Here is a 22,457-nt window from a genome sequence, read left to right on the forward strand (position 1 = left end):
AATGCCACCAAATATGCAAAATGAGATCGTGGGCAGAGCATCACAGTCTATGAAAGAGTTACAATTACAACTACAATGTGCTTTGTATTAGTCCATCTTTGATCCAAAACCAGAGATGAATATTATTACAAAGATGTACCCACAATGTCTTTGTGATAGTACAAAGAGTTGTATTTGTAATCTAGAAGTTAGCATAGTTGTGGCCAAGATTAACATGAGAGATTTTAGACCATGGCATTTTAGTTATGAGCATAAAAAAAAGTTTAATGTAGTAGAAGTTACCTCAGCTTTACTATTAGAGTTTGGTTACCTTGATAAAATATTCATCAACCATATTTCCCAACTAGAATCATTTCCTGAAAAGCTTATAAAAGTAGCAGAAGATTATCTAGAAAAGTGGAAAGAAATTTGCATAAGTTTTATTAGTAGTCTTCCAGATTGGTATGTACATATGCATAAAGAGAAAGCTAGGCATATAGCCATTATTAATGAAGAGTCCTTTAGACTATCTCCTATATCTCCACACAGGTGGACTCTTTCATGCAAAAATATTTGAAAATTTCGAGGGATCCAAATGTTTGCCTTAGATGAGTTTGAAGATTTTAAGTATGATATGATATTAGTAGCAGAAGTAGAAGAAATGCATATTTACAGCAAGTCAAAAGCCTGCCACCAGTCATACTGGAAGCCTCAAAATTTCAAAGGAGAAACAGAAGATATGTATTACAAGGTGAAAGAAGATAGAGAAAAAGAGGCAGAGCTAGTAGAAGGCGATGAGCAGTATTGGAATAATTTGACAGCAAAAAAGCTGCATAACATTGACAACATGATGGAAACATGAAGAGTTGATAGCAAATTAGCATAAGTTGAATAGCATCATAATGTATTTCCAAACAGAAATGTCAACATCATTGTGGACCGCTTTTAATGGCATAAGAGTAAATAAAGAAAAGAGTCTGACCCATTATAGACTTTTCATACACAAAATGTCATTTTAATTAAGAATGAATAGTGCTAGGCCTTTTTCATTAAAACTCCCAAGTTTTAACTTTCAAGTTTTCAACCTCTAACAATACGAACAACATCATGGTCTAACATATTTCTCTTTCACAATTTCAGAAGATCCCAAAGGTTCAAGTCCCCGCTCCCCAAATGATTTCTTTTGAATTTTTTAGTACAACGATATATTTTACACTAAAGGGAGAGGGAGTTTGGCTAGCCACATAATGGGTAATCTATTTTGGTATCGAATTTGCAATATACGAGATTCAAACCTAAGACCTCTCACTTACAAGTGAAGAAAAATATCACCAAACCTTAGTACTGATTGACTCTTTTGAAATTATATTAAAACGAAAAACATTTCAACTTCCACAATTTTAAAAGATATCCCACTAGTTTAGATCCTCGCTCCCCAAATGATTCTTTTGCAACTATAGAAAAACGAAAAACATTTGAACTTCTAACAACGCGAACAACACCATGGTCTAGTAGTGCTTCTATTTCACAATTTTATGAAGATATCCCCAAAAGTTCGAATTCCTGCTCCCAAAACGATTAAGCAAAAAACAATATATTATGTGGACTAGCCATCCATCATTACATCTGGTCCGTAGAAACAGAAAAAAGTCAAACTCTATAGGCTATACCAAATATAAACACTTCATCACTGCAAACCGTGGCTGGTACTCCCACATTTTAGAGCAGCAATAAGTAACCAGTAAGTATGGCATTACTCATTGTGTGACAGACAACAAAAACTAACCATTTTTCTGGTGAATGAACCCCTCTAGCACCACTGCCCGTATAAAACTACTAGCCAAGCAAAAAAGCAGAACATTATTATGCCTAGAACCATGTTGAAAAAGTATTCTGATGGGGGACTTGTTAATGGGGGGGATGTCTCCCATGAAATGAAAGAACAGCCCTTCCAATTGCAAGTGGTTGTTGTGTTCTGTGTCTGCTTCACACCCTTTTCTGCATTATTACCTTGAGCCACCTCTGCTTCTTTGTTAGACTTTGTTATAGATGTCAACTTCGGAGGAAAATCAACAGCAGCTCGAAGCTCTGCAGCTTCTTTTGCCTGCAAAAATAAACCAAATTAAGTTGTGCAAATAGCCTCTACAAAGAATCATTATTCACGTTCTCCGTGCTGCAGTTTTGGGTTCTCTCACTCACCTTGCTTTGCTGCTGTTTTAATTCTTTCTGTTTGCTTAGTGCTTCGAGGGCACTTGTTGGATATGTTCTTCCACGTGTTCTTTCATTGTTATAGTATTCGTCAGGGGCTAATCGAATACATTTAAGCTGACGTAATTCTGCATCTACATCCACAGAGGAAGCATTCTTTACGTTTAAGGCATTATTGTGTCTTGATTCACGTTGCGGCCTGCTTGTTCTTTGATGTGTACCAGAATGCTCGTCATTAACTAATTGACCACGATGTGTAACAGAATGTTCATCAGTGACTACTTGAAGATGATCAGTCTGAGGTTTAGGTACTACATTGACAGAGGAAGCAGCCTGTGTCTGGTAAAGCATGACACCTTCCTGTCTTCTGGAGTGGCTCGAATCAACTGGTGGCTCACTAAGCATTTGTAAACTCATTTCCTGAAAAATAAAAAAATGTTCTAAAAACATGAATGTGTTTCCAAATCCTCCAGCACCAAAAAGTTGAGCAAATTTATAGCGTTTGCCAGTGAAAACTACCAACACAACAAAAAAAATATAGATTTGAAGCTTCTATTCTATGGGGAACCTGGGTTTTTTTTTTGGTTACCTGTGCAAGGAGTACTTCTGTGTCTGCGTCACTGCTTAATGCTTCATGCTCAAAATACACGCTCATAATTGACTGTGGCAGAGTGGAGTCGTTGAAGATGTTAGCATGAGTTGTATCAGGATGTGTGGAGACGTTGAAGATGTTAGCATGAGTTGTATCAGGATGAGTGGAGTCATTGAAGATGTTAGCATGAGTTGTTTCATCCTGATCCCCATCAACAATAATTGAATTTAAGAACTCTGCGAACTTATCATCCGGTTCATCAGCTCCAAATGCAGATTGCAACCCATGGTAATCATTATTACCAGGGGCACTTGCAAGCATACGACCCTCTTCCCTCTCAAAATAGTCCATGCTTTGTTGTTGCTGAGTATGCTCCTAAATTGTGAACCATAAATAAGCAAGGTTTTAAATCAGTTTCTTTTGCACCATTTATATATACGAAGTTAATCAGCATTCGTGTTCAACATTCTCACCTCTTCAATATCCATACCAAGTGCTCGTAGCAGTTGATTTTCGAAATCAGATTCATTGTTGTAAGTAATAGATTCAACATCCCAGTTTGCAGCATCCACATTCTCACCCAATTTCTTCTTTACGCAACAGAGAACGAAATCCCTCTGCACAATTAGGTTGCAAAACAAACCATGTAATGCAATGGCAGCAACACAAAATTAAACAAGGGTTCAAAACCAAAATGCCACTTAGTACTACGGTCTAGTGGTATTCCTCTTCACTTGTAAGTGAGAGGGCTTAGGTTCAATTACTCTCCAAAGGCAAATTTGAACCACATTATTGCTAGCCCATTGTGAGGCTTAGCCCATTCCCCCACCCCCCTAGTGTAGATAATATCGTTCGTTCAAGAAAATAAAACAAAAGTCATTAACCTTTGCACATTTATGTTAAAACAAATTTGGCTCAAAGGGGTTTCGCTTTTGATCCATTCAATGATTTCAAAACCAAAACCCCATCGAACCAAACCAAATAGGCTTCGGTTTCACAACAAAAACTCCTCAAGCCTCCAGTTTAGAACTTACCTCATAAAAACTGTTAAACAACGCTGCAAATTATACAGCATATTGATAACATTATTTGGAAACAATAAACCCAAAAAAGAACGAGAATGGTGACCTGATTAGCATTAGGATTGGTTTGGGGGATGTAATACTCATGCATACCCCAGTTGGTCCTTTGGGAATTACGAACAGTACCTCGGTAAAAAGTTAGAATCCTTTTTTTACCGATGATAGTTCTATTGTCTTGAGTCTTGACCGGTTTTTGGGCACCAGTGATCTTCCAGAAGCCTTCCTTCGTTGCCCTTTCGGTCTGGTTTCTGCTGTTTTTTTTGTAAGTGCTGAAGAAGTACCATTCTTGATCATCCGACTTTAAGAGTGAAAACCCTGCATAAAACACAACATTTGGTTCAAACCCAATTGTATATAAAGATTATCAGACTCATTCAAGAAACGGGGTAGCGTTTTTCGCACTGCATTTTTCGGCTGTTTACACCTTAAAAAATGAAACATTTTATAATTTTTCGAACTCACAGAAGAGTGCAGAAATCACTGGCCTTCGTAAAATTGTCACCCAAAAAAGATAACGTTTAGTTAACTGGGATTGGTAATAAGTTACATTAGGATTAAACCCAATCCCCTAAACAGTAAACAGAGATTCAAACTCGGTGTAACTGCAAATTGAAAAGTTTTAGTAAAATTCTCATAAAAATAATAAATAAAAAGATTGAATTTTTAAGAACTGGGTTTGATAATAAAGTTACATTTGGACTAACCCCAATTGCATAAACGGAGTGTCAGACTCATTGAACTGCAAATTCGAAGTTTTTACTAAAATTTTCAGCAAAATTTAAAAAACAAAATTTAAGAACTGGGTTTGGTAATTAATTTACATTTGGATTAAACCCAAAAACCCAATGGAGAATACAGATTGTCAGACTCATTGAACTAAGAAAACTAATGAAAATTTAAGACCTGGCTTTGGAAAATAATTACCAGGCAAGTCCCTTGGCTCGTGGTTGCAGATATTGATTTCACGGATGACGTCGCTGACAAGGTAATCCTTACCCTCGAGCTTCATCAGCAAGTAATGGTCGATCAGCTCTTCTTCTGTAGGGCGGAACCGGAATCCCACTGGCATCGACAGGTCACCTGCTGCTGCTCTGGTGAAGCGGTTTCTATTGGCAGCCATCTATCTTTCATGAAGGAGAATCGGAATCTGGGTGGATTTGTATAGGATTAGAAACACAGGAGAAACAGTACGGACATTGACTTGGGGTTTAATCAAAGTCTTCGGCTTTCAGCGGGTGGTTTTTGCTTAATGGAAGAAGATATTAAACTTCTGCTTCTGCTTTTTCATGGGATGTGGAATTTTTGTTGTCGTGGCGTTTGGTGGGAAGCTAAGCAGTCCTACGTGTGGGACCGCTTGCTGTATGGCTGGGTCTGCTTTTTGGCAACTCACTGAGAAGCGAGGGATCACGTAAGCATCTCCAAACGAGTTGAGCAAATTTTCTTGGACTTGGATTATCGATGTGGTTCCATCTTAATTAAAAATATGATACAAATAGATGATAAGAGTTTTTTTTTTTTCTTTGGAAAATGTCTTAACTTTATCATAATTGTGGGTTTAAATTTTATTTTCAAACTCTTTACTAAACAAATACTTTTGGATAGAAATATATTGCGAGACTCAATTTATAACTTGAAAAAGTAGCAATTACCCTATGAGTATTGTCACATCCCGACCTGGGGTCCACCACATCCCGGGCCCACTCCACCGTCGTAGCACGATATTATCCGCTTTGGGCCCCGACCACGCCCTCACAGTTTTGTTTCTGGGAACTCACACGAGAACTTCCTAGTAGGTCACCCATCATGGGAGTGCTCTCATGCGCTACTTGCTTAACTTCCGAGTTCCGATGAACTCCGAAGCCAGTGAGCTCCCAAAAGGCCTCGTGCTAGGTAGAGATGGGAATATACATATAAGACTTACATCATCCACTCTCCTGGGCGATGTGAGATGTTACAATCCACCCCCTTAGGGGCTCGACGTCCTCATCGGCACACTTCCGCCTAAGGATTGACTCTGATACCAAATTCTCACATCCCGACCTAGGGTCCACCACATCCGGGCCCACTCCACCGCTGTAGCACGATATTGTCCACTTTGGGCCCCTACCATGGCCTCACGGTTTTGTTTCTGAGAACTCACACGAGAACTTCCCAGTGGGTCACCCATCATGGGAGTGCTCTCGTGCGCTACGAGCTTAACTTCCGAGTTCTGATGAACTCCGAAGCCAGTAAGCTCCCAATATGCCTCGTGCTAGGTAGAGATAAGAATATACATATAAAACTTACAGGATCCATTCCCTTGGGCGATGTGGGATGTTAGAAGTATACAATGTGAGTTGCTAATTCTTTAATTTGCTAATTTAGTTGCTACCTCTGTTGGCGATGGGTTTTTCTTACGTGACATAACAAATCTAATTTTGCTACTGAAATACTACCTCCCTTGAAGATGATATGAGAAATTTTGTACCCCATTTTGGTCCATAGCAGATTAAATGAGGGCAATTGAATATTTTTCAGTACTTATTTTAAAGCGTGAAATAAAAAGTAAATGAATAAGATCCATTGTGTAAGATGGAAAAGAGAGTGAATAAGGTAGATCGAGAAAATCTGATTGAAAAGGTCAGTAGCATTTCCATATAGTTATTTTCAATCAAAATATGTCTCCATGTACTTTCAATTCTAAGATATATTTATGAAGATGAGTGAGTGGACAATAATGAATTTTCACCTTTTATAAATATATATTATATCTCACTTTAGAGAACCTTTTTGCAAGTTTAAACCGTTTTTGGAAAATTCTTTAAGCGTAATAGGAGGAGATTCTATTATAATCTATATTTATCTCACTCCGTAGAGCAACTCCACCCATGTGGGTTGCTCAGGGGACAGTGGAGAAGAAGGGGCCGGAGGCCCGGTGGAGAGAGGTCCAGCCGTGTGGAGGCCGAGCGACGGTGGGAGCCCGAGCGAAGGGGGGGGTGGGGAGTCGACGGGCCTGTGGCCCGAGGGCTTTGCAATTTTTTATTTTTTTTGTGTCAGAGAGAGAGAGAGAGAGAAAGAGAGAGAGAGAGAGAGAGAGAGAGAGAGAGAGAGAGAGGGGGGACCGGAGCTTTTGTAATTTTTTATTATTTAAACAAACAAAAAAACTATTATTTTAATTGCTTATTGCCAGGGGGAGGGTTCCAAGGGTGGAGATGTAAATGGCAATTACTGTTCATTAATGGTAGTTACTATTCATTTAAGGCAGTTACTGTTCAATAGGGTGGATTGAATAGTGGATTGCCAGGGGGGAGGGCTCCATGGGTAGAGTTGCTCTTATGTAATTCACCCAAGTGTGGTTACTTGCAATAATATTGTTAACCATAGTGTTCAAAAGTAGGGAAATGGAAAAAGAATCATGATGTGATGATTTCCATGACAGTTAAGATTTGCTTGTAAATTTCAAAACCTAAATTTTAAAAGAAAGTAACATATACACATTATTTTTTACTTTTTACACATTCGGTTAATTTCCGTCATTAATTCTCATTTTGGTTTGTTGAACCCAAAAAATGCACGAGAAAATATACGGATGTGCTGAAGTCATACCTAATTACTAATTTAGTGCGTCTACTTTCCAAATTTAGATTTTTTTTTTCTCTGTACGGACAACAAACACAGAAGCAAACAACGGCCTGCATTTCTCTTTGACATGATTGTGGGCCCACCTGATAGGACTTGCAGAGCAACAAGACAGATCCATTTAAGTCAAAAACTAATCATATATCATCAAGTAGGATCTTCAAGATCCATTTGTTTCTGGTAAAAAGCATTCCACATTACAGCTGAGAGCTGCAAGCATGATTTCCCCACCACTTCCCCAAAAAATAAAAAGAAAACGCTAAAGAGGTTTTTTTTTAAGTGAAATTTTTTTATAAATTCTTTGGCATTTTATAGTTTAACGATAATTTCTGTCTCAAAATTATAATTATAAAATATTGTGTTAAAAATATGAGGTGACGGATAGTCTATTGAAAGTCTACTTCTTCCTAGCATTTCTCGGATGAAAAATAATTTGGGCAAGGCTAGTGAGAAACAGTTAAAACAATGAAGAATATAAACCAGAAAAAACTATCAAACCTACACAAGTACCCCCCCAGAAGGGACCTTTCCTCCGTTGGCTATACACATTTCCTACAGATTCTGCATATTCCTTTCTGCTCCACTTATGTTCACCCACGAGTGCGTCGTTAAGTGCGGTTTACGACTGGCAACACCACATCCTTTCTGGTGAAAGTACAACCGATAGTCGAGCATGGTCAGAGAGAGTGTAATCATCGGGCCATATTCCCTTCTCCGCCTCACGGGGATATAGAACTGCATTCTTCACATTGAATCCGAGGGCGCCCTGCGTGCCTCGTTTGGACTCCTCTCTACTACCGATGAGGCTTTCCTTTTCCTCTGATGCTGTCGAACTCCAGATTCTATTCTGCAGTGTCAACGGTTTTAGACACAAGATGTAAATGTTATAGATCTTTTGGGTGACTACTACTTGAGGACAATGGTAATGCAAGTTCAAACTGAAAATAGATGAAATTTTATGGATGTAAAGGTACCTTAAATTCTTCGTAATCAAGGACACCATTTGCGTTGGCATCTGCTTGGATCCAGAGATCCCTCGTCTCCTGGAAACCTAGTCCCGTAGGATGACCAATTAAGTTAACCTGCAAAAGACCTATATGAGCAAGCCTGATCTTTCCATTTGAACTTTATATAGATTAGTAGCAAATAGAACCAACCTGATGTAGTCCTTCACAGAAAGCTGTGGTCGTAATAAAATCACCATGACTATCACCCTTTAGAAAGGCAAGTGCATCATTTTCAGCCATCGAAGCTTTTCGGAGCTGGAGCTGAAAACCCCAAAAGGAAAAAGGAAGTTATTAGGATCACATTTGGAAACTGTCTAGGGCGTGGGCGTGCATGCACTATAATGTAAACGATCAAATGCATCCTTTTGGAAGTTTTGAACAGAGCTTTTGTGCACAATATATCTGACGAATTACGACTCTCGCCTTCTGTGGCAAGATATTAGATAGAATATGGAAAACGATGTGCTTACCCGTAATATTCCAAAAACAGCTTCACACCAACTAGTCTTTAGTGGTTTTCGTGACTTATTGGGATTACAAAGCCAAATGAAGTCAACACCGCAGATGTTTCCCCTATGATTACGGTGGCTAACCCACTGTAGGATATAAAATACAAATATTCCGTTAATATTAAACATGATGAGCATTGTATATATGGGCTCTGTTGCCGCAATGTAAATCACTGATTTCAGAACTTAAATCCAGAAAACACCAACCTTGTGAGCATCCGCATCAGTATATTGATGAGCAGTATCATATGTTGATTCAAACCCCTGCGATCTAAGGAATTTGTACACATGGCCACGCTTACTTCCGTTCCAGTCACTGCATTGAGAATAACATAAAACAATACAAATATAAGACCGACAATTCTACACAAAAGAATACAACCAGAGTTAGCCTACCATTTATTAAAATTCCATTGTGAAGGCGGCCTTCAAAAGCAATTATCAATTAGGATAGCTGGCACCTTCAAAACGATGTACATTTTAAAGGTTTTCTTCAGAGTATTAAAATGAGATTTTGTCATCAAACAGTAACTAAGAAAGACAAGACAGAAGACTCACCCACAGAGTACGATGGGCATCGGGTTTAGCTTGTTTTCATTCTGATATGACTCCACAAATTGCAAAATTTTGTAAACCTGTTATAAATTGCAAGACACAATGGTTAGAGTGATTGCAATTGCAGCTTGTTCAAAATAAGTAGACCTTGATATGCCAATAGTTGATAACTAGAACGAAACTTTGAATACCTGATACAATCGCACTATAGAGAGACTGGAATCATGAGGAAATAACAAGTGAGTATTCACAATTAGCATTTCTTGCTGAACGTTTCCTCTCTGGTTTTGTGAAAATGGGGAAGATAACTGAACATGTAACAGCTGAGCAACACGATCTCCAAAATCATTAAAATGCAACTCTCGATAGTTTAGAACACTAAAGCAATCCCTCCGCACAGCAGTCAGCAAACCTGTATAGAGAAAATACAATAAGTCAAGCCATAGAGCATGGAATAGTACTTAAAAAGCTCATTTCAATTATGACAACACTCTCAAATCAAGAAACGAGTTGATATCAAACTGGAAGGCCATTCTGATATATGAAGAACCAGTGGAAGAACTCTCCTATATCTTAGACTGCTGACGAAACAGAAGGGATGGTGGAAAATTGTACTGGGAAAAGATAACAAAGAAAAGGCCAATTCAACCGCAAAGTGTTGGGACACAGGACTCTGATGCATGAAACATGAAACCATTTGTGCAGAATAATGCACATTTTTCTCAGAACTTTCAAGTTGTTCAGCATCTGACTTATATTGCAGTTGTGAACTTGGAATTAACATAGAAATGTAAGTTAAAAAACTGCGAATTTTACCCATGGACTAAAGCAATAATGAGATTTAACTGAATTTGAATGATCCCAGATAAGTCTAATGTATTAAAATTGACATTAAGGAATACATCAAAGATGCAATATACCGTCACCCCGGTTGTTAGTTCGGGCAAGCTTGAAGGTCGTATAGCCTGCATCACCAAGCCTGTCCAGGTACATATTCACAAATTCTTCATTTCGAACCCAGAACTCCTAATTTTGCAAAAAAGGGGTTAGTGTCAGCACATATAGCTGGAAAGGGCCATGACCCTTAAAACCTCAAACAAGTTCACTTTGTTCTCATGTGTAACACGGGATATTTCGTTTGAGGTCCAAAAATATTTTCGATATTAGGATTAAGTCCAGACAGCAATTACACAAAAGAGCAAAAGGGTACTCAAATATAACCTGCAGACAAATAATGGCAGATGATTCATAGAGCAACCTATCCAAAATCCTCTGGTTCCTGGCCACCCAAAACGCCCTGTAGTCGCTCTCTCGATGGCTTTGATTCTGTTTCACACACACCACAAAGAAATTGAGAACACAAAAACAAATAAACTAACAGTTCGATAACCATTTCGTGATGAGAACATCTACGAACGAAATGGTTGTAAAACGGCTCTAAAAACAAAATAGCTATCAAATGAAGTGATTATCAAACGGCTCTAAAACCAAAATATTATCAAATGAAGTGGGTTATCAAACCGCTCTAAAAACGAAATAATTATCAAACCACCGAAGAACACAAATGGGATAGAATAGGACCTGTTGATCGAGTCGTTTATAGATTGGAGCCAAAATGTTGAAAGTCGTGCACGAAACTAAGCAAGGCCCTGCCAAAGTCTCTGGCTTTGGCTCTGATATCGACGGAAACGAAGTGCAGCTGCCGCTATAGCTCCTTGAAAGGCTCTCACTTTCTCTGCGATTGATCTTTGCCACATTAGAACCTCCACCTAAACCCTGCAAATTCTCAAAATCTTCAAAACCCAATATCCAAAAACAGATTTCCCGAGTACCCATTTTCTCAGATACCAAATCCATGAAAGAAAAACAGAATGAATCTAGAAAGAGAAAGAAGAGAAAGACGAGAGAGAGATACCATGTTAAAATCCTAGCCCCTGTAACTGTTTCTGATACAAAAGTTGCTAAATTTGGAGAAGATTTTAACCAAGAAGATGAAACGAGTGATGGGTTTGTTTCCAATCTTCCAATAATTTCCAAAGTTTTTGAAGTTGCGTAGATTGAAGATCAATATGACTGGATTTTTTATGAACTGTGTTACTTATAGCAAAATGTTGGGGATGAAAAGTAAAGTCTGGAACTTGAATTTTGCCGTCCGCGTTAAGGATAGAATCATAGGAGCGAATGGGATTGGAACCTTTTGTGGTGGGATCAAACCGAAGGTTCTGCTTCTATCTTAACCAAGAATATTAAGGCTCTCTAGATGATGTGACATGTTAATAGAAAATATTTGGATGGATTAGGCAAATCAAGCTGCGGTATTTTACTAGGGGCCGCATTTATCTACTTATAGTATTATAGGCAACATCGTGGATTTGAAAAAATAGGTAAAAATTTGCAAACTTAATTAACTATAACAATGGAGCTAGTTTTTGCCTAGCTCATCAAAATGAGTTTGTTTACTTAATTCCCAACACTATTGGAGAGGATGCTCTTAGGGCCCGTTTGTTTGGCATCACTAAGTCTCCTTGGATTGGACTGGATTAATCTCTAGTGTAATCCCATGTTTGTTTTACACGGGGACTACGTTTAATGGGACTAGGGTGGACTCGCCTCGACTAACACCCGGAATAGGTGGTCTTAGCGAGCGCCCCCGAAAACATCAGGATTGCTAAAACTTCGCTCGTCTGTTTCCACGGCTGCCCACAAGATGAAGAAGGTAGGGGTTCAAATCACCAGGCTCCAGCTCCAAGAAGAGTGGGTCAGCCGGGTCTGGGTCCTGGGAAGCCTAAAGGGGCTATGACGGTGGGTGAGCTGATGAGGATTCAAATGGGAATTTCAGAGGTCAACTCAATTTCTTCACTTTTTTTTTTTTGTGTTTTTCGTTGATCTGAATTTGAATGGTTTAATTTTGTTTTGATTTCTCTGTGATGTTTGATTTCTTAAATGTTTAGTTGCTGGGTTAGTGGATTGGATTGCCATCTTAATTTGTGTAATTTTGATTTTGCTTGATTTGAAATTTACAACTCTAATTGTAGTTGGGTTTTCGTGATATCTTCCGTTCCGTGTTTTCGTGTTCAATTTCAGTGAATTTCCTTCAAATTTGGGGGGATGTCAGCGAGGTGCTTGATGATGATGATTTCGTTATTGTTGGTGATGTGGACATTGGGGAAGGTAAGCAAAGCGAGAATGATGAACCGGGCAGTGGCGAATTGAGGAAGAAAGAAAAAGTTGCTGGCGAGTTGAAGGGTGAGAAAAGGTTGAAGAAATCAGCTAAGGCGAAAGATGATGCTGAGTTAAATGGGGAAAAGGTTGTTGGTGAGAAGAAGTTGAAAAGGTCGTCAAAGGCAGGAGAAGAAGATGGTGCCACTGTCAATCATAAGAAAGATGGGTTGTCCTTGAAAGAGAAGAAAAAAGATGGTACAAGGAAGAAAGCAGATGATTCGTCGGCTCGAGGAGAAGAGTCTATTGGAAAGAAAGAGAAGAGAAAGAGTAAAGAGTCTGTTGGAAAGAAGGAGAAGAGGAAGAGTGAAGATGAAAAGTTGAAGAGCACAGAAGCAAACCTAAAGAAGGCCAAGAGAAGTAAGAAAGCAGCAGAGTGATTCGGGATAACATGCTCCAGGCGAATGACAGGCTTTGCGGTGGGATTCAATAGATCCGGGCAAGTATGGCTATCAATATTGAGTCATCTGGAGAATTTTGATTGTTGTGTATTTTAATCTGGTGTTGAAATGATGATCTTATTTGTTAGTTTATGAGTTGACATTGCCTATTTACTTAGTTATAACTTATGGAAATCATACAAAATGTTTACTTTTCCATCGTGGTTTTTCTGCAGTCGCTTAACTCTGAATTTGAACTGAGATTGTGTCTCTATGAGTCTATGACTTAAACTTGCATCCCCATCTCCAATTATAAATGAACATAGCATTTCTTTGCATCAACTTAAACTGAGATTGTGTCTCTTATGAGTCTATGACTTAAACTGAGATTGTGTCACTATTGTTTCTTCATATGATTGACACCTCCTGATTTCTAATATTTTTCATAAAGTGAATTTGATGTAAATTTCATCTTCTAGTTCTCAGAGCTTTTACTGGAGTGGATTTGAGATATATATGAATTTCATCTAATATTTGTTCTGCCATCGTTGAATTTCATCTAATAATTTTTATGTATGTAGTCTATGATTGTATGTGTCTGTATGTATGTACTCTGTGTGTGTGGGTGTGTCCTTCCATATGGGTATGCTGATTTTGGGTGTGTGTGTGTGTCGATGTATGCTGATTTTGGGTGCGTGTATAATCTGTGTGTGCGTGTGTAATCTTTGTGTGTGTTGATGTATGCAAGTTGTGTGTGTGTGTGTGTTGATGTATGCGAGTTATGTGTGTGTGCTGTAAAGGTCGACCCACCGCAGGTCATCATGTTGGTTCTCCAAATAAAGTGGGACACAGAACCTCTTTTTCCCCTTTCTACCTTCTTCTCCCTGTGACGATGGTAAATAATGATTAGAGCCTACATCTTTTCCCATCTTTTTTATTTCTCTCCTTTATTTCTTTGTGTTGATTTGACTGTGAAGTTTGAAAGAAATGCCGGTTGGTGAAGAACCTTGGGTGGGGATTTCGACCTCATCAATTGTGGGGTGTGTGTGTATCGATGTATGTTGATTTTGGGTGTGTGTATAATCTCTGTGTGTGTTGATGTACGCAAGTTGTGTGTTCAATTGGTGGTATAATGCGATTTAGTTAAGGTTTACGTGTTAGAGTTTGTCAATTGATGGATTAATGGTTAATATTAGTTCAGATTCCGTAATTAAACTCTTTTGTTTTGAGGCACCAGTTGCATACTATGTGTGTAATGTATGCAGCGTTGCTTGTATGCTTCAGTGCTCTGCCTATTTGGGTTGTTCTTCACATTAGAACACTAGTGTTTTGCAGGTCAATGTGTGAATTTATGAAAGTAAAACCAAACATGTATACCAACCTCTTTTCAGGTCATTTGCTTGAATCATGGATATGGAACATGTTAGATAGTGAAGTCAATGGCTTATGAACTTGGTATCTTTGCATAAATGTGGAAACCTCTGTTCTGATTGTGTGTTTAATCTCCCTATATCATTGTCTAAATGTTTCCAGTGATAAAAAAATGGAGGAAAGAAGCATTCTTTTCAGAGTTGGGCAAAACATCTTCGAAGGTTACTTACTCTTTCCTTTATTAGTTCCTTGCATTCTCCCACAGCATTTTTACCATCTTGATGTTCCTTACTGGTGGAAGGAATGGTTGTAGACATTCTTGTTTCTTATTTTCAAAGATTTGAACAATCATATATTACCATTGCTCCAAAATTTGTTTGGAGGATCGATATCTGATGTAGAAGGTCTTTTCTGAAAGATAGTTATCTTCCTACCACCTGGTTTTATAATATTGTTGGTAGTGCCAAATTGCCAACGTATATCTTCTTAATTATGTTTTTTGTGAGTTTTATATGTGAGGATGATTTAATATGCAGGCTCATACGTCTAAAGGTGCAGTGGATGGTGAAGGGCCAGTCTGGGCTCTCTTAAGAGATAATTACATTCTCACAAATCCCAAATTGAAAAACTGGGATAAGATGCCGGTAAGGATCTTTAATCACATCTTGTTAATTGTTTCACCTGTCAAGGACACTCGCGTGCTCTCACTTAAACACGTGCGTGCATACAAAATGCACTTCTAGTTGCTATTATGTATTCTGGTGACACATTGCTGTAATTTGCATACAGGACACCGTTGTGGAAGATGACACTGTAAGGGTGGCTGGAGATAGTTACGATGACGATTGATGTTGTGGAATTGCACAAACGGCTATGTGCTGATTGTTTCCTAGGCATACTTTTTGTAAACATGACGTGTTATCCTTGATGCTACTACACAGGAGGAATTTTGTTTTCGATTTCCATTAATGTTATAAATGAGTGCTCTATGTGCAAAATTTTCTTTTACCTTCATAAGATTTTGGAGAAGCAGCTCGCAGAAACAATGAATTTATACCTGCAGTTTGTGAGCGAAGCGGAATGTGTATTCACGTAGATTACAATAATGTACAACAAAACACCGGATTTCTTTTTTTTTTTTTTTTTTTTTTTTTGGAAAGAAACACCGGATTTCTTAGCATTCAAAGGGCGTAACCTGTAATCCGAAGGAAACTACATTTTATCCTACAACCGAAAGGACGGTGCAAAATTCATTGACGGTAAGGAACTGAGACAAAATTTATTTTTCCATATATTCATTTTGATATTTTTAAAAAATAAATTAAAATATAATAATAATAATAATAATTTATTGTTAGTCCAGCTTCTTAGTCCGACACTGCATCAAACGCTTCACTAAGCTAGTCCAGCTTAGTCTAGTCTAAGCCAGTCCAGCTTAGTCCCTGAAGCTAATCCAGTCTAAGACAGTCCGGTGCAACAAACGCACCCTTACAGTATACAATCTCTTTCTCAATTTTGTCACTTTGAATAATCAATCTACTATTTGCCAATTGCAAGAGTGTGTCCTACTCCTACTCCAACTAGGCATTAAATGGCACAGGTTCTGAGAATTTTGGATGCAAGTGTGATTGTGTTGTAAATATCGAAGTTTCGATAAAGTAAATGTTCACCAACACAATAAATTTCGACATATCAGTACTTATGTGGCATGCATCGTCTGTAACAAATAGCACACATAGCACGTGATTTATCAAAGTTGGACGAGTCATCAAGAGTGAGACGTGTCAACATTTGGTTGAAATTAATTAAGGAATTCTCTTTATTAATTCTTTGATTAATTTTAATTGAAATCAAACAAATTAATTGATATAAAATGTGATTGATTATTTGATAAAGTCAAATCACCAATGAAGCCCAAAATCAAGTCTCGGTTCTTTCGCTAATTAATTAAGTTCACAATGAATGCCAAATCAAGATTCAAGCAACACTGGTAGAGCCTATAAGTACGAGGCTCCATGACAAAGAAAGATGACAATTTCAACCCCACACTCAGTCGCTCAAACTCTCAAGCCCCAAACACTCTTAAATACTCTGAATACTCAGAAAGCTTTCTGCACTCTACAACCCCGGAGATCGAATGAGAGGATTAACACTTTGTAATAAGAGATTGTTACCCTAAATTACATTAATACAATAATTTATTTTTTACACGTGTTCTTATTTAATTTGTTACAGGAATTTTGTGTTTCCATGTGTAATCCACATTCAATAGCAATTGGACTTTAGTGAATGACGCAGGCCTTGCCGCCACATAGATGGGTCAGCATTATCGAAGGTTGGCAACGGGTGGCCGTGGATCAACGGAGCCAGTAGCGGATCGACATTTCGGAGATAGCGGATCACAGTCTCGACCGCTGAACGGTCTTGATCTTGGAGGCCATGGTGACAACGACGATCTAATGGGAGGAATTGGGTGAAGAGGGTAAAGGAAAGAAAATGGAGGGGAGGTGAAGAGGGTGGGGGTGGGTACGGTATAGAGGTTGGGTGGGTGCAGGGAAGAGAAAGGAGGGGGAGGAATGTCAGGGTCGGGAAGGGTAAGGTAGGATGCCCAAGAAAGAATTTTTTTTTTTTAATTTTTAAGTTTTAATATCCACTCGGGTCCATATTGACACGTGGCGCCTAGTCATTGTCATGTAGGTGTCACGTCATCAGTTAACGGATGTTTTGACGGAAAACTTAACGGATGTATGAAAATGTCCTAGAATTATGAATTTAGTTACCAGATTGAGACGAAAAAGACTTCATGTATCAAAAGTTAAAAATCAAGAAACTTTAGGGTAGTAAATTGAGATTAACCCTTAATCTAATTACTGATATATTATAAATTTCACTTTGGAATTGGCCAACGAATGTTGTGGCTTGAAACCCTAACATTGCTCACATTTGACACACCACTGGATCTACGTTAGACTTAGTCTATCAATTAGCCCCATCGTCCATCATTGCTAGACATCAAATTGTTAAATGTTTCTTTTGATATTCTCATTGGACATGGTCGTCATAAAAACAAGATGTTCAACAAAATATCACAATAAAATTGAAATAGAATAGTTAGATAAAGTGGTGTTTAATTTCCATCTTACGCTCGATATGAAATGTTCTTAAATCCGTCACTAATCTCACAATTTGATTTCAACTTTCGTTGAACCTTGGTGAGTAATATTACCATCGTCGCATGAGATGAACCCAAATATGGGGATAAAGAAAAAAGAGAAATCATCATTAATTTGCCACAAAAATCTTGTACCGAAAGCTGAAAGATTAGGTAGCAGTTGCACCTAAAAGGTTCGAACGCGGTATTTCCAAAAAAAAAAACAAAAAAAAAAAAAAGTTTGAACGCGCAAAAAGATGTCAAGATACCCTGTCTTTTGTGTTTGACGCTGTGCATTTGTCGGTCCCCCACCCTTTCTCATTTTCTTGGAAGGGGACTTTTTATTTAATATTTATTAAGGTTTGGTTAACCCACTTATGTTCTATATACATACCCGAGCCATATGTCCCCCATTGTGCATTGGACCATTTCTAACCTTGAAGTAAAATTTAAAATTTTTAGTTCATAAAATTTAAGTTTTAACCTAAAAATATCTTTTCTGCTCTAATTTTTATGACTTAAAATTTTAACTTCAGATTATTAAAAAATGAATTTAGGCTATTTTTTTAAATTAACTTTTTAAAAAATTATGTAGGCTATCCTAAATTAATTTTATGAACATTTTAACCTAAAAATATTTAAATTCCGATCAATGTTGAAAAATCACTAAATCGACACATGAAACTCATGAAGCGCTATAGAAAAATCATTAAATCAGATCATTAATAGACCATGATTAATAGAAACGGTTTTGGAAGATGGTAGAAAGAAAAATTGAAAGAATTGTAGGAGAAAAGTGAGTTTTGTGTGGATGTTTGAACAAATATATAGAGTTTTATAGAGTTTTTGGATGAATTTTGAATCAAATAATATTTTTTAATTATTTTAGCTGTTGAATTTAAATTTGGGACATTAGATATTTTTTTACTATTAGATTTGATCATATTTGATCTCAACCGTTAGATTCAATAAATATCTAAATATAAAACTAAAAAAAAAGTTTGAACGTGGACCATTAGATCAACCAATGATCCATTTAAATCGGACCGCACGATCAAAAATAGAGCTGTTAGGCTCATGTTTGATTAGCAACAAGTGGGTTAGGGTCATGATTGCATGGCAACAAGTAGGCAGCAAGCCCACGTGGGTGTGTCGGGTAACCTTGTGAAATCTCGTTCCTGAATTTCACTATTGTAATTGACGTATTATGTATAAGCAGGACTTTATATTATTTTCTAGAATATATTTTAATTTTATTAATTTTAGATTTTACTTAAACTAATTACGAAGTTTGAATTTTGGTCATTGATCGTTACAAAATTCATAGGCCTTACGAAATCACACTAAATATAATATTTTAGTACTCATAGCTAGGAACCCGTGGGCACAAGTGGAACGAGATTTGGTTATAGAATGAAGTTTTTATAGGACTTTAAAGTTAAGGGCATTTTTGGTAAAATACCCCAATTTCTAGATAAATCTATTGGTTATTTGGGTTCACTGGTGTCCACGTCCTTCTTTTGTTCCGAGTTCTCTCTCATCTCGGGGGGAAGGGGGGAAGAAACCCTCACTCTCTTTCGCAAGAACTCTTTGGAGCTCTCTATGTTTCTACTCCCACATTATCTCATCAACTCCAAGTCTCAAGGAGGGAGGGGAATCGAAAATATCAGAGCATTGGGAATCTAAGGAGTTGTATGGGGGTTACACAATGGTGATTCTTCAACCTCAAGCTGGTGGAATGAGGCCAATGGGTGGCCTGACCTTGCCATTTATACCATAAGTTCAAGTTTTTAGTAAAAATATGAAATATATGATTATGCTTTTAATGTATTTTTCTTAATCATAAATTTGGTAATTATGATGAAAAGTGGAGCTGAATTATGACTCTAATAAGCTTATTTGATAAGCTAAAAGCACCTTCCAAAAGTTTATAATTTCTGATGTTATAGAGGGTTTAAGAAAAATACCTGTTGAGAGTTGTCCCACATCGGTGAGGGACAAAATTTGATATGTGCTTACATGATCTTGGGCTACTCCCCATATTGCCAATTGGTTTTATATTGGAACCTCAATTTCATCATGGTATCAGAACGGGTTGTCCTCGTGTGAAGCCAAATGGCCACACGCGCTCTACGTCACCCAGTTGTTGTCTACGTGTAGGCTTGAAAATCGGCCACACGTGCGGGGGCATGTTGAGAGTTGTCCCACATCAGTGAGGGACAATGTTTGCTATGTGCTTATATGGTCTTGAGCTACTCCCCATATTGTCAATTGGTTTTATTGTGGAACCTCAATTTCATCAATACCATAGAGCCATCATACCAATAGCATTCCAATATGTAATGGTGTCTATTTTCTCTCCTTTTGTGTGTTCTTTTGTTGTACTTGGCAATATATAGTATTGATTTTGCAAATGTTCCTACTAGAGAGACTATACTGTGTAATCGGGTATTCAATGAGAGAAATAGAGACAGAGATATATTTGGTTGCACTCAACATTTATATGGGAGGCTCCTTATTAAGGGATGCATGACTTTCTTTTAACTGTCACTCTCATAATATTATGGTTGTATTTTTACAAAATCATATCATGTGCTAGTTGTAATAATTGTGCTAAGTGTCTGTTGCCTTCTTTGATCTGGAGTGCATGTTCTGTGATGGTGTGACATTTATGTACGGTTTCTGTATGCATGTATGGTTTTTTTTTTTTTTTTTAGATTGTTGTTGTTGGATTTAGACATTTTTGTTGGTAATGGCCTTGTTGCTTATGGATATAAATGTTGTAAGAAGATATGGTAATTGTTATATGTATTGAATATCTAATTAAGGTATCATTGTTTAACATTATCAGAACTTTTGCATATGTTTGAAGTTGAACGAATACTTATATATGCATATAAAATCTGAAAGGAATGGAATTGTTTCCTTGTTTAGTAATTGTGTACATATATCTATGTATGTATATTCCAATGAACTTACTTATATCTCTTGAAATACGTACGTACCAATCGCCATAGCTTGTATGTACAGGTACATCTATATTTGTAAACAACATCTTCACTTATTGTCCAAAAATGTTTTCATTCAAATGTTTCATTTATTTTGATCATGTTATTTCAAGTTAATCAAAATAATACTTGGATTTGAGGGTGTGAATTAGTAGTCTCAAGTAATCTAATTAAGACTAGACTCGAAGGTGATGCATTTAGTAATTGCGTACACTTGTGAATAAGAGTTGATCGAGGTGGTGGTTTCTTGTTTTAATAACTCGAAACAATGCTTTGGAACCTAGATATGGGAAATGCAGAAATTGATAGTGTATGTGCTCACTTTGTAAATCATAGGTGCTGAGGTAGGTGTAGGTTGTGGGTTGATCTAATTGCACCATGTAGCAGTGGTAGATGGATGATACTGCTTGGTATATTCGCGATATGGGACCATACGTATTTCAGGGGTGATCATGCTTGGTATATTCGCGATAGGTGATCACCGCCTGCATGCTTAGATTATGCCTATGGTTCTGCTTGGTATATCCGCAATGGGGGACCATACGCATTCTATGGGTGATCATGCTTGGTATATTCGCGATGGGTGATCGCTGCCTACATTATTAGACTATGCATATGGTTTTGCTTGGTTTATTCACAATGGGGGACCATACGTATTCTAGGAGCGATCATGCTTGGTATATCCACGATGAGTGATCACTACTTAAAGTTAGGATGTGGTCCTGCTTATTATATTCGCGATGGGGACCATATGTATTTCAGGGGTGATCACACTTGGTATATCCGCGATGGGTGATCATGGCCTGCACGCTTAGATTATGCTTATGGTTCTACTTGGTATATCCGCAATGGGGGACCGTACGCATTCTAGGGGTGATCATGCTTGGTATATCTGCGATGGGTGATCATTGCCTACCTAGATTTATGAGGATTATTTGTACTTGGTACATTTCGATAGGCTACCATATTTTAGTTGGATTCTGTTGAGTGGTCCGGAATCCCCACTCTTGTTCATTTCCATAAAGTTAGTCTTGAACCCTAGATTCGAGTGAATGAGAATTACTCACAAAAGACATTGTGTTTATAAATTAGATTTATCATGTTATTACTTGGAATCTAGGTAGGGAATTATGTAGAATTCCTTGATTAAATTTCGTGAATTGATATGTGATCTTGTTGATTGATTAACGTAGTTAAATGTTAATATCGTGCATGTTTGATTCATTGAATTGATTAATTGGAGAGTGATTGTGGAATAATGTTTGATATAATTGTTATTATTACGATCAGATTAGTTGATCAATGTGGCTAGAGAATAATATTGTGCTTTGTTGGTTCTTTGATATGTTACATGCTATGGATTGCGGTATTATGTTGAAACATAGTGATTTATATGATAGATGAAATGGAAATCTTGAATGTCTTGTGGGTTTGCTATGTAGCCCTTAATCTAGTAATTTCATGCTTGTCAAGTTCTAATAATTGATTGAGGAATGCTATGCTTTTCTGTTAGAACATACTGTGATAAACATCGAAGTTTAATGAATGATGAACTACGAATGACTTGATCTTGTCTGAGGGTATCGGTGCGTTTGGATTAACAAAAATAAACATAAAATATGTACGAAACACAAAATATTTGAAGTGATATATGTTATTTCTATTGTTTTAACGAACATGAAAAAATATATAATTATTTACATGAAAAATGAAACTTGAAACTTAGGAATCACAAAGTCCAAATTTAAAATTCCTCCCAAATATGTGTCGTATACAAA

At 37.4% G+C, this 22,457-nt stretch overlaps 2 protein-coding genes and 1 long non-coding RNA gene across 4 annotated transcripts; 1 reads left to right on the forward strand and 2 right to left on the reverse strand.

The window, feature by feature from the left end:
• Positions 1-1,557: 1,557 nt before the first annotated feature.
• LOC126618047 (protein NTM1-like 9) lies at positions 1,558-5,240 on the reverse strand. The gene is made up of 6 exons (XM_050286133.1): positions 4,786-5,240; positions 3,908-4,176; positions 3,253-3,396; positions 2,777-3,154; positions 2,179-2,607; positions 1,558-2,083 (listed from the first exon to the last, which is right to left on the reverse strand). The coding sequence occupies exons 1-6, from the start codon at positions 4,979-4,981 to the stop codon at positions 1,790-1,792; spliced, it is 1,710 nt and encodes a 569-aa protein (XP_050142090.1). The 5' UTR covers positions 4,982-5,240; the 3' UTR covers positions 1,558-1,789.
• A 2,565-nt stretch (positions 5,241-7,805) lies between these two features.
• Positions 7,806-11,792, reverse strand: LOC126618132 (uncharacterized calcium-binding protein At1g02270-like). The gene is made up of 11 exons (XM_050286228.1): positions 11,466-11,792; positions 11,132-11,326; positions 10,772-10,876; positions 10,471-10,576; positions 9,742-9,962; positions 9,554-9,630; positions 9,203-9,311; positions 8,957-9,082; positions 8,637-8,747; positions 8,454-8,561; positions 7,806-8,326 (listed from the first exon to the last, which is right to left on the reverse strand). Exons 1-11 carry the CDS (start codon positions 11,466-11,468, stop codon positions 8,099-8,101), a joined length of 1,389 nt encoding a protein of 462 aa, XP_050142185.1. The 5' UTR covers positions 11,469-11,792; the 3' UTR covers positions 7,806-8,098.
• A 415-nt stretch (positions 11,793-12,207) lies between these two features.
• LOC126624301 (uncharacterized) lies at positions 12,208-15,509 on the forward strand. Of its 2 annotated transcripts, XR_007624059.1 has the most exons (4): positions 12,213-12,391; positions 12,635-13,212; positions 15,057-15,164; positions 15,326-15,509. It is a non-coding gene; the product is annotated as an uncharacterized LOC126624301 (long non-coding RNA). The 2 variants fall into 2 exon arrangements; XR_007624048.1 differs by lacking the exons at positions 15,057-15,164; positions 15,326-15,509 and having other exon boundaries at positions 12,208-12,391; positions 12,635-13,366.
• The last annotated feature ends 6,948 nt before the right edge of the window (positions 15,510-22,457 follow it).

The sequence above is a fragment of the Malus sylvestris genome, chromosome 1, assembly GCF_916048215.2.
Source record: "Malus sylvestris chromosome 1, drMalSylv7.2, whole genome shotgun sequence".
In the NCBI taxonomy this organism is placed as follows: Eukaryota; Viridiplantae; Streptophyta; class Magnoliopsida; order Rosales; family Rosaceae; genus Malus; species Malus sylvestris.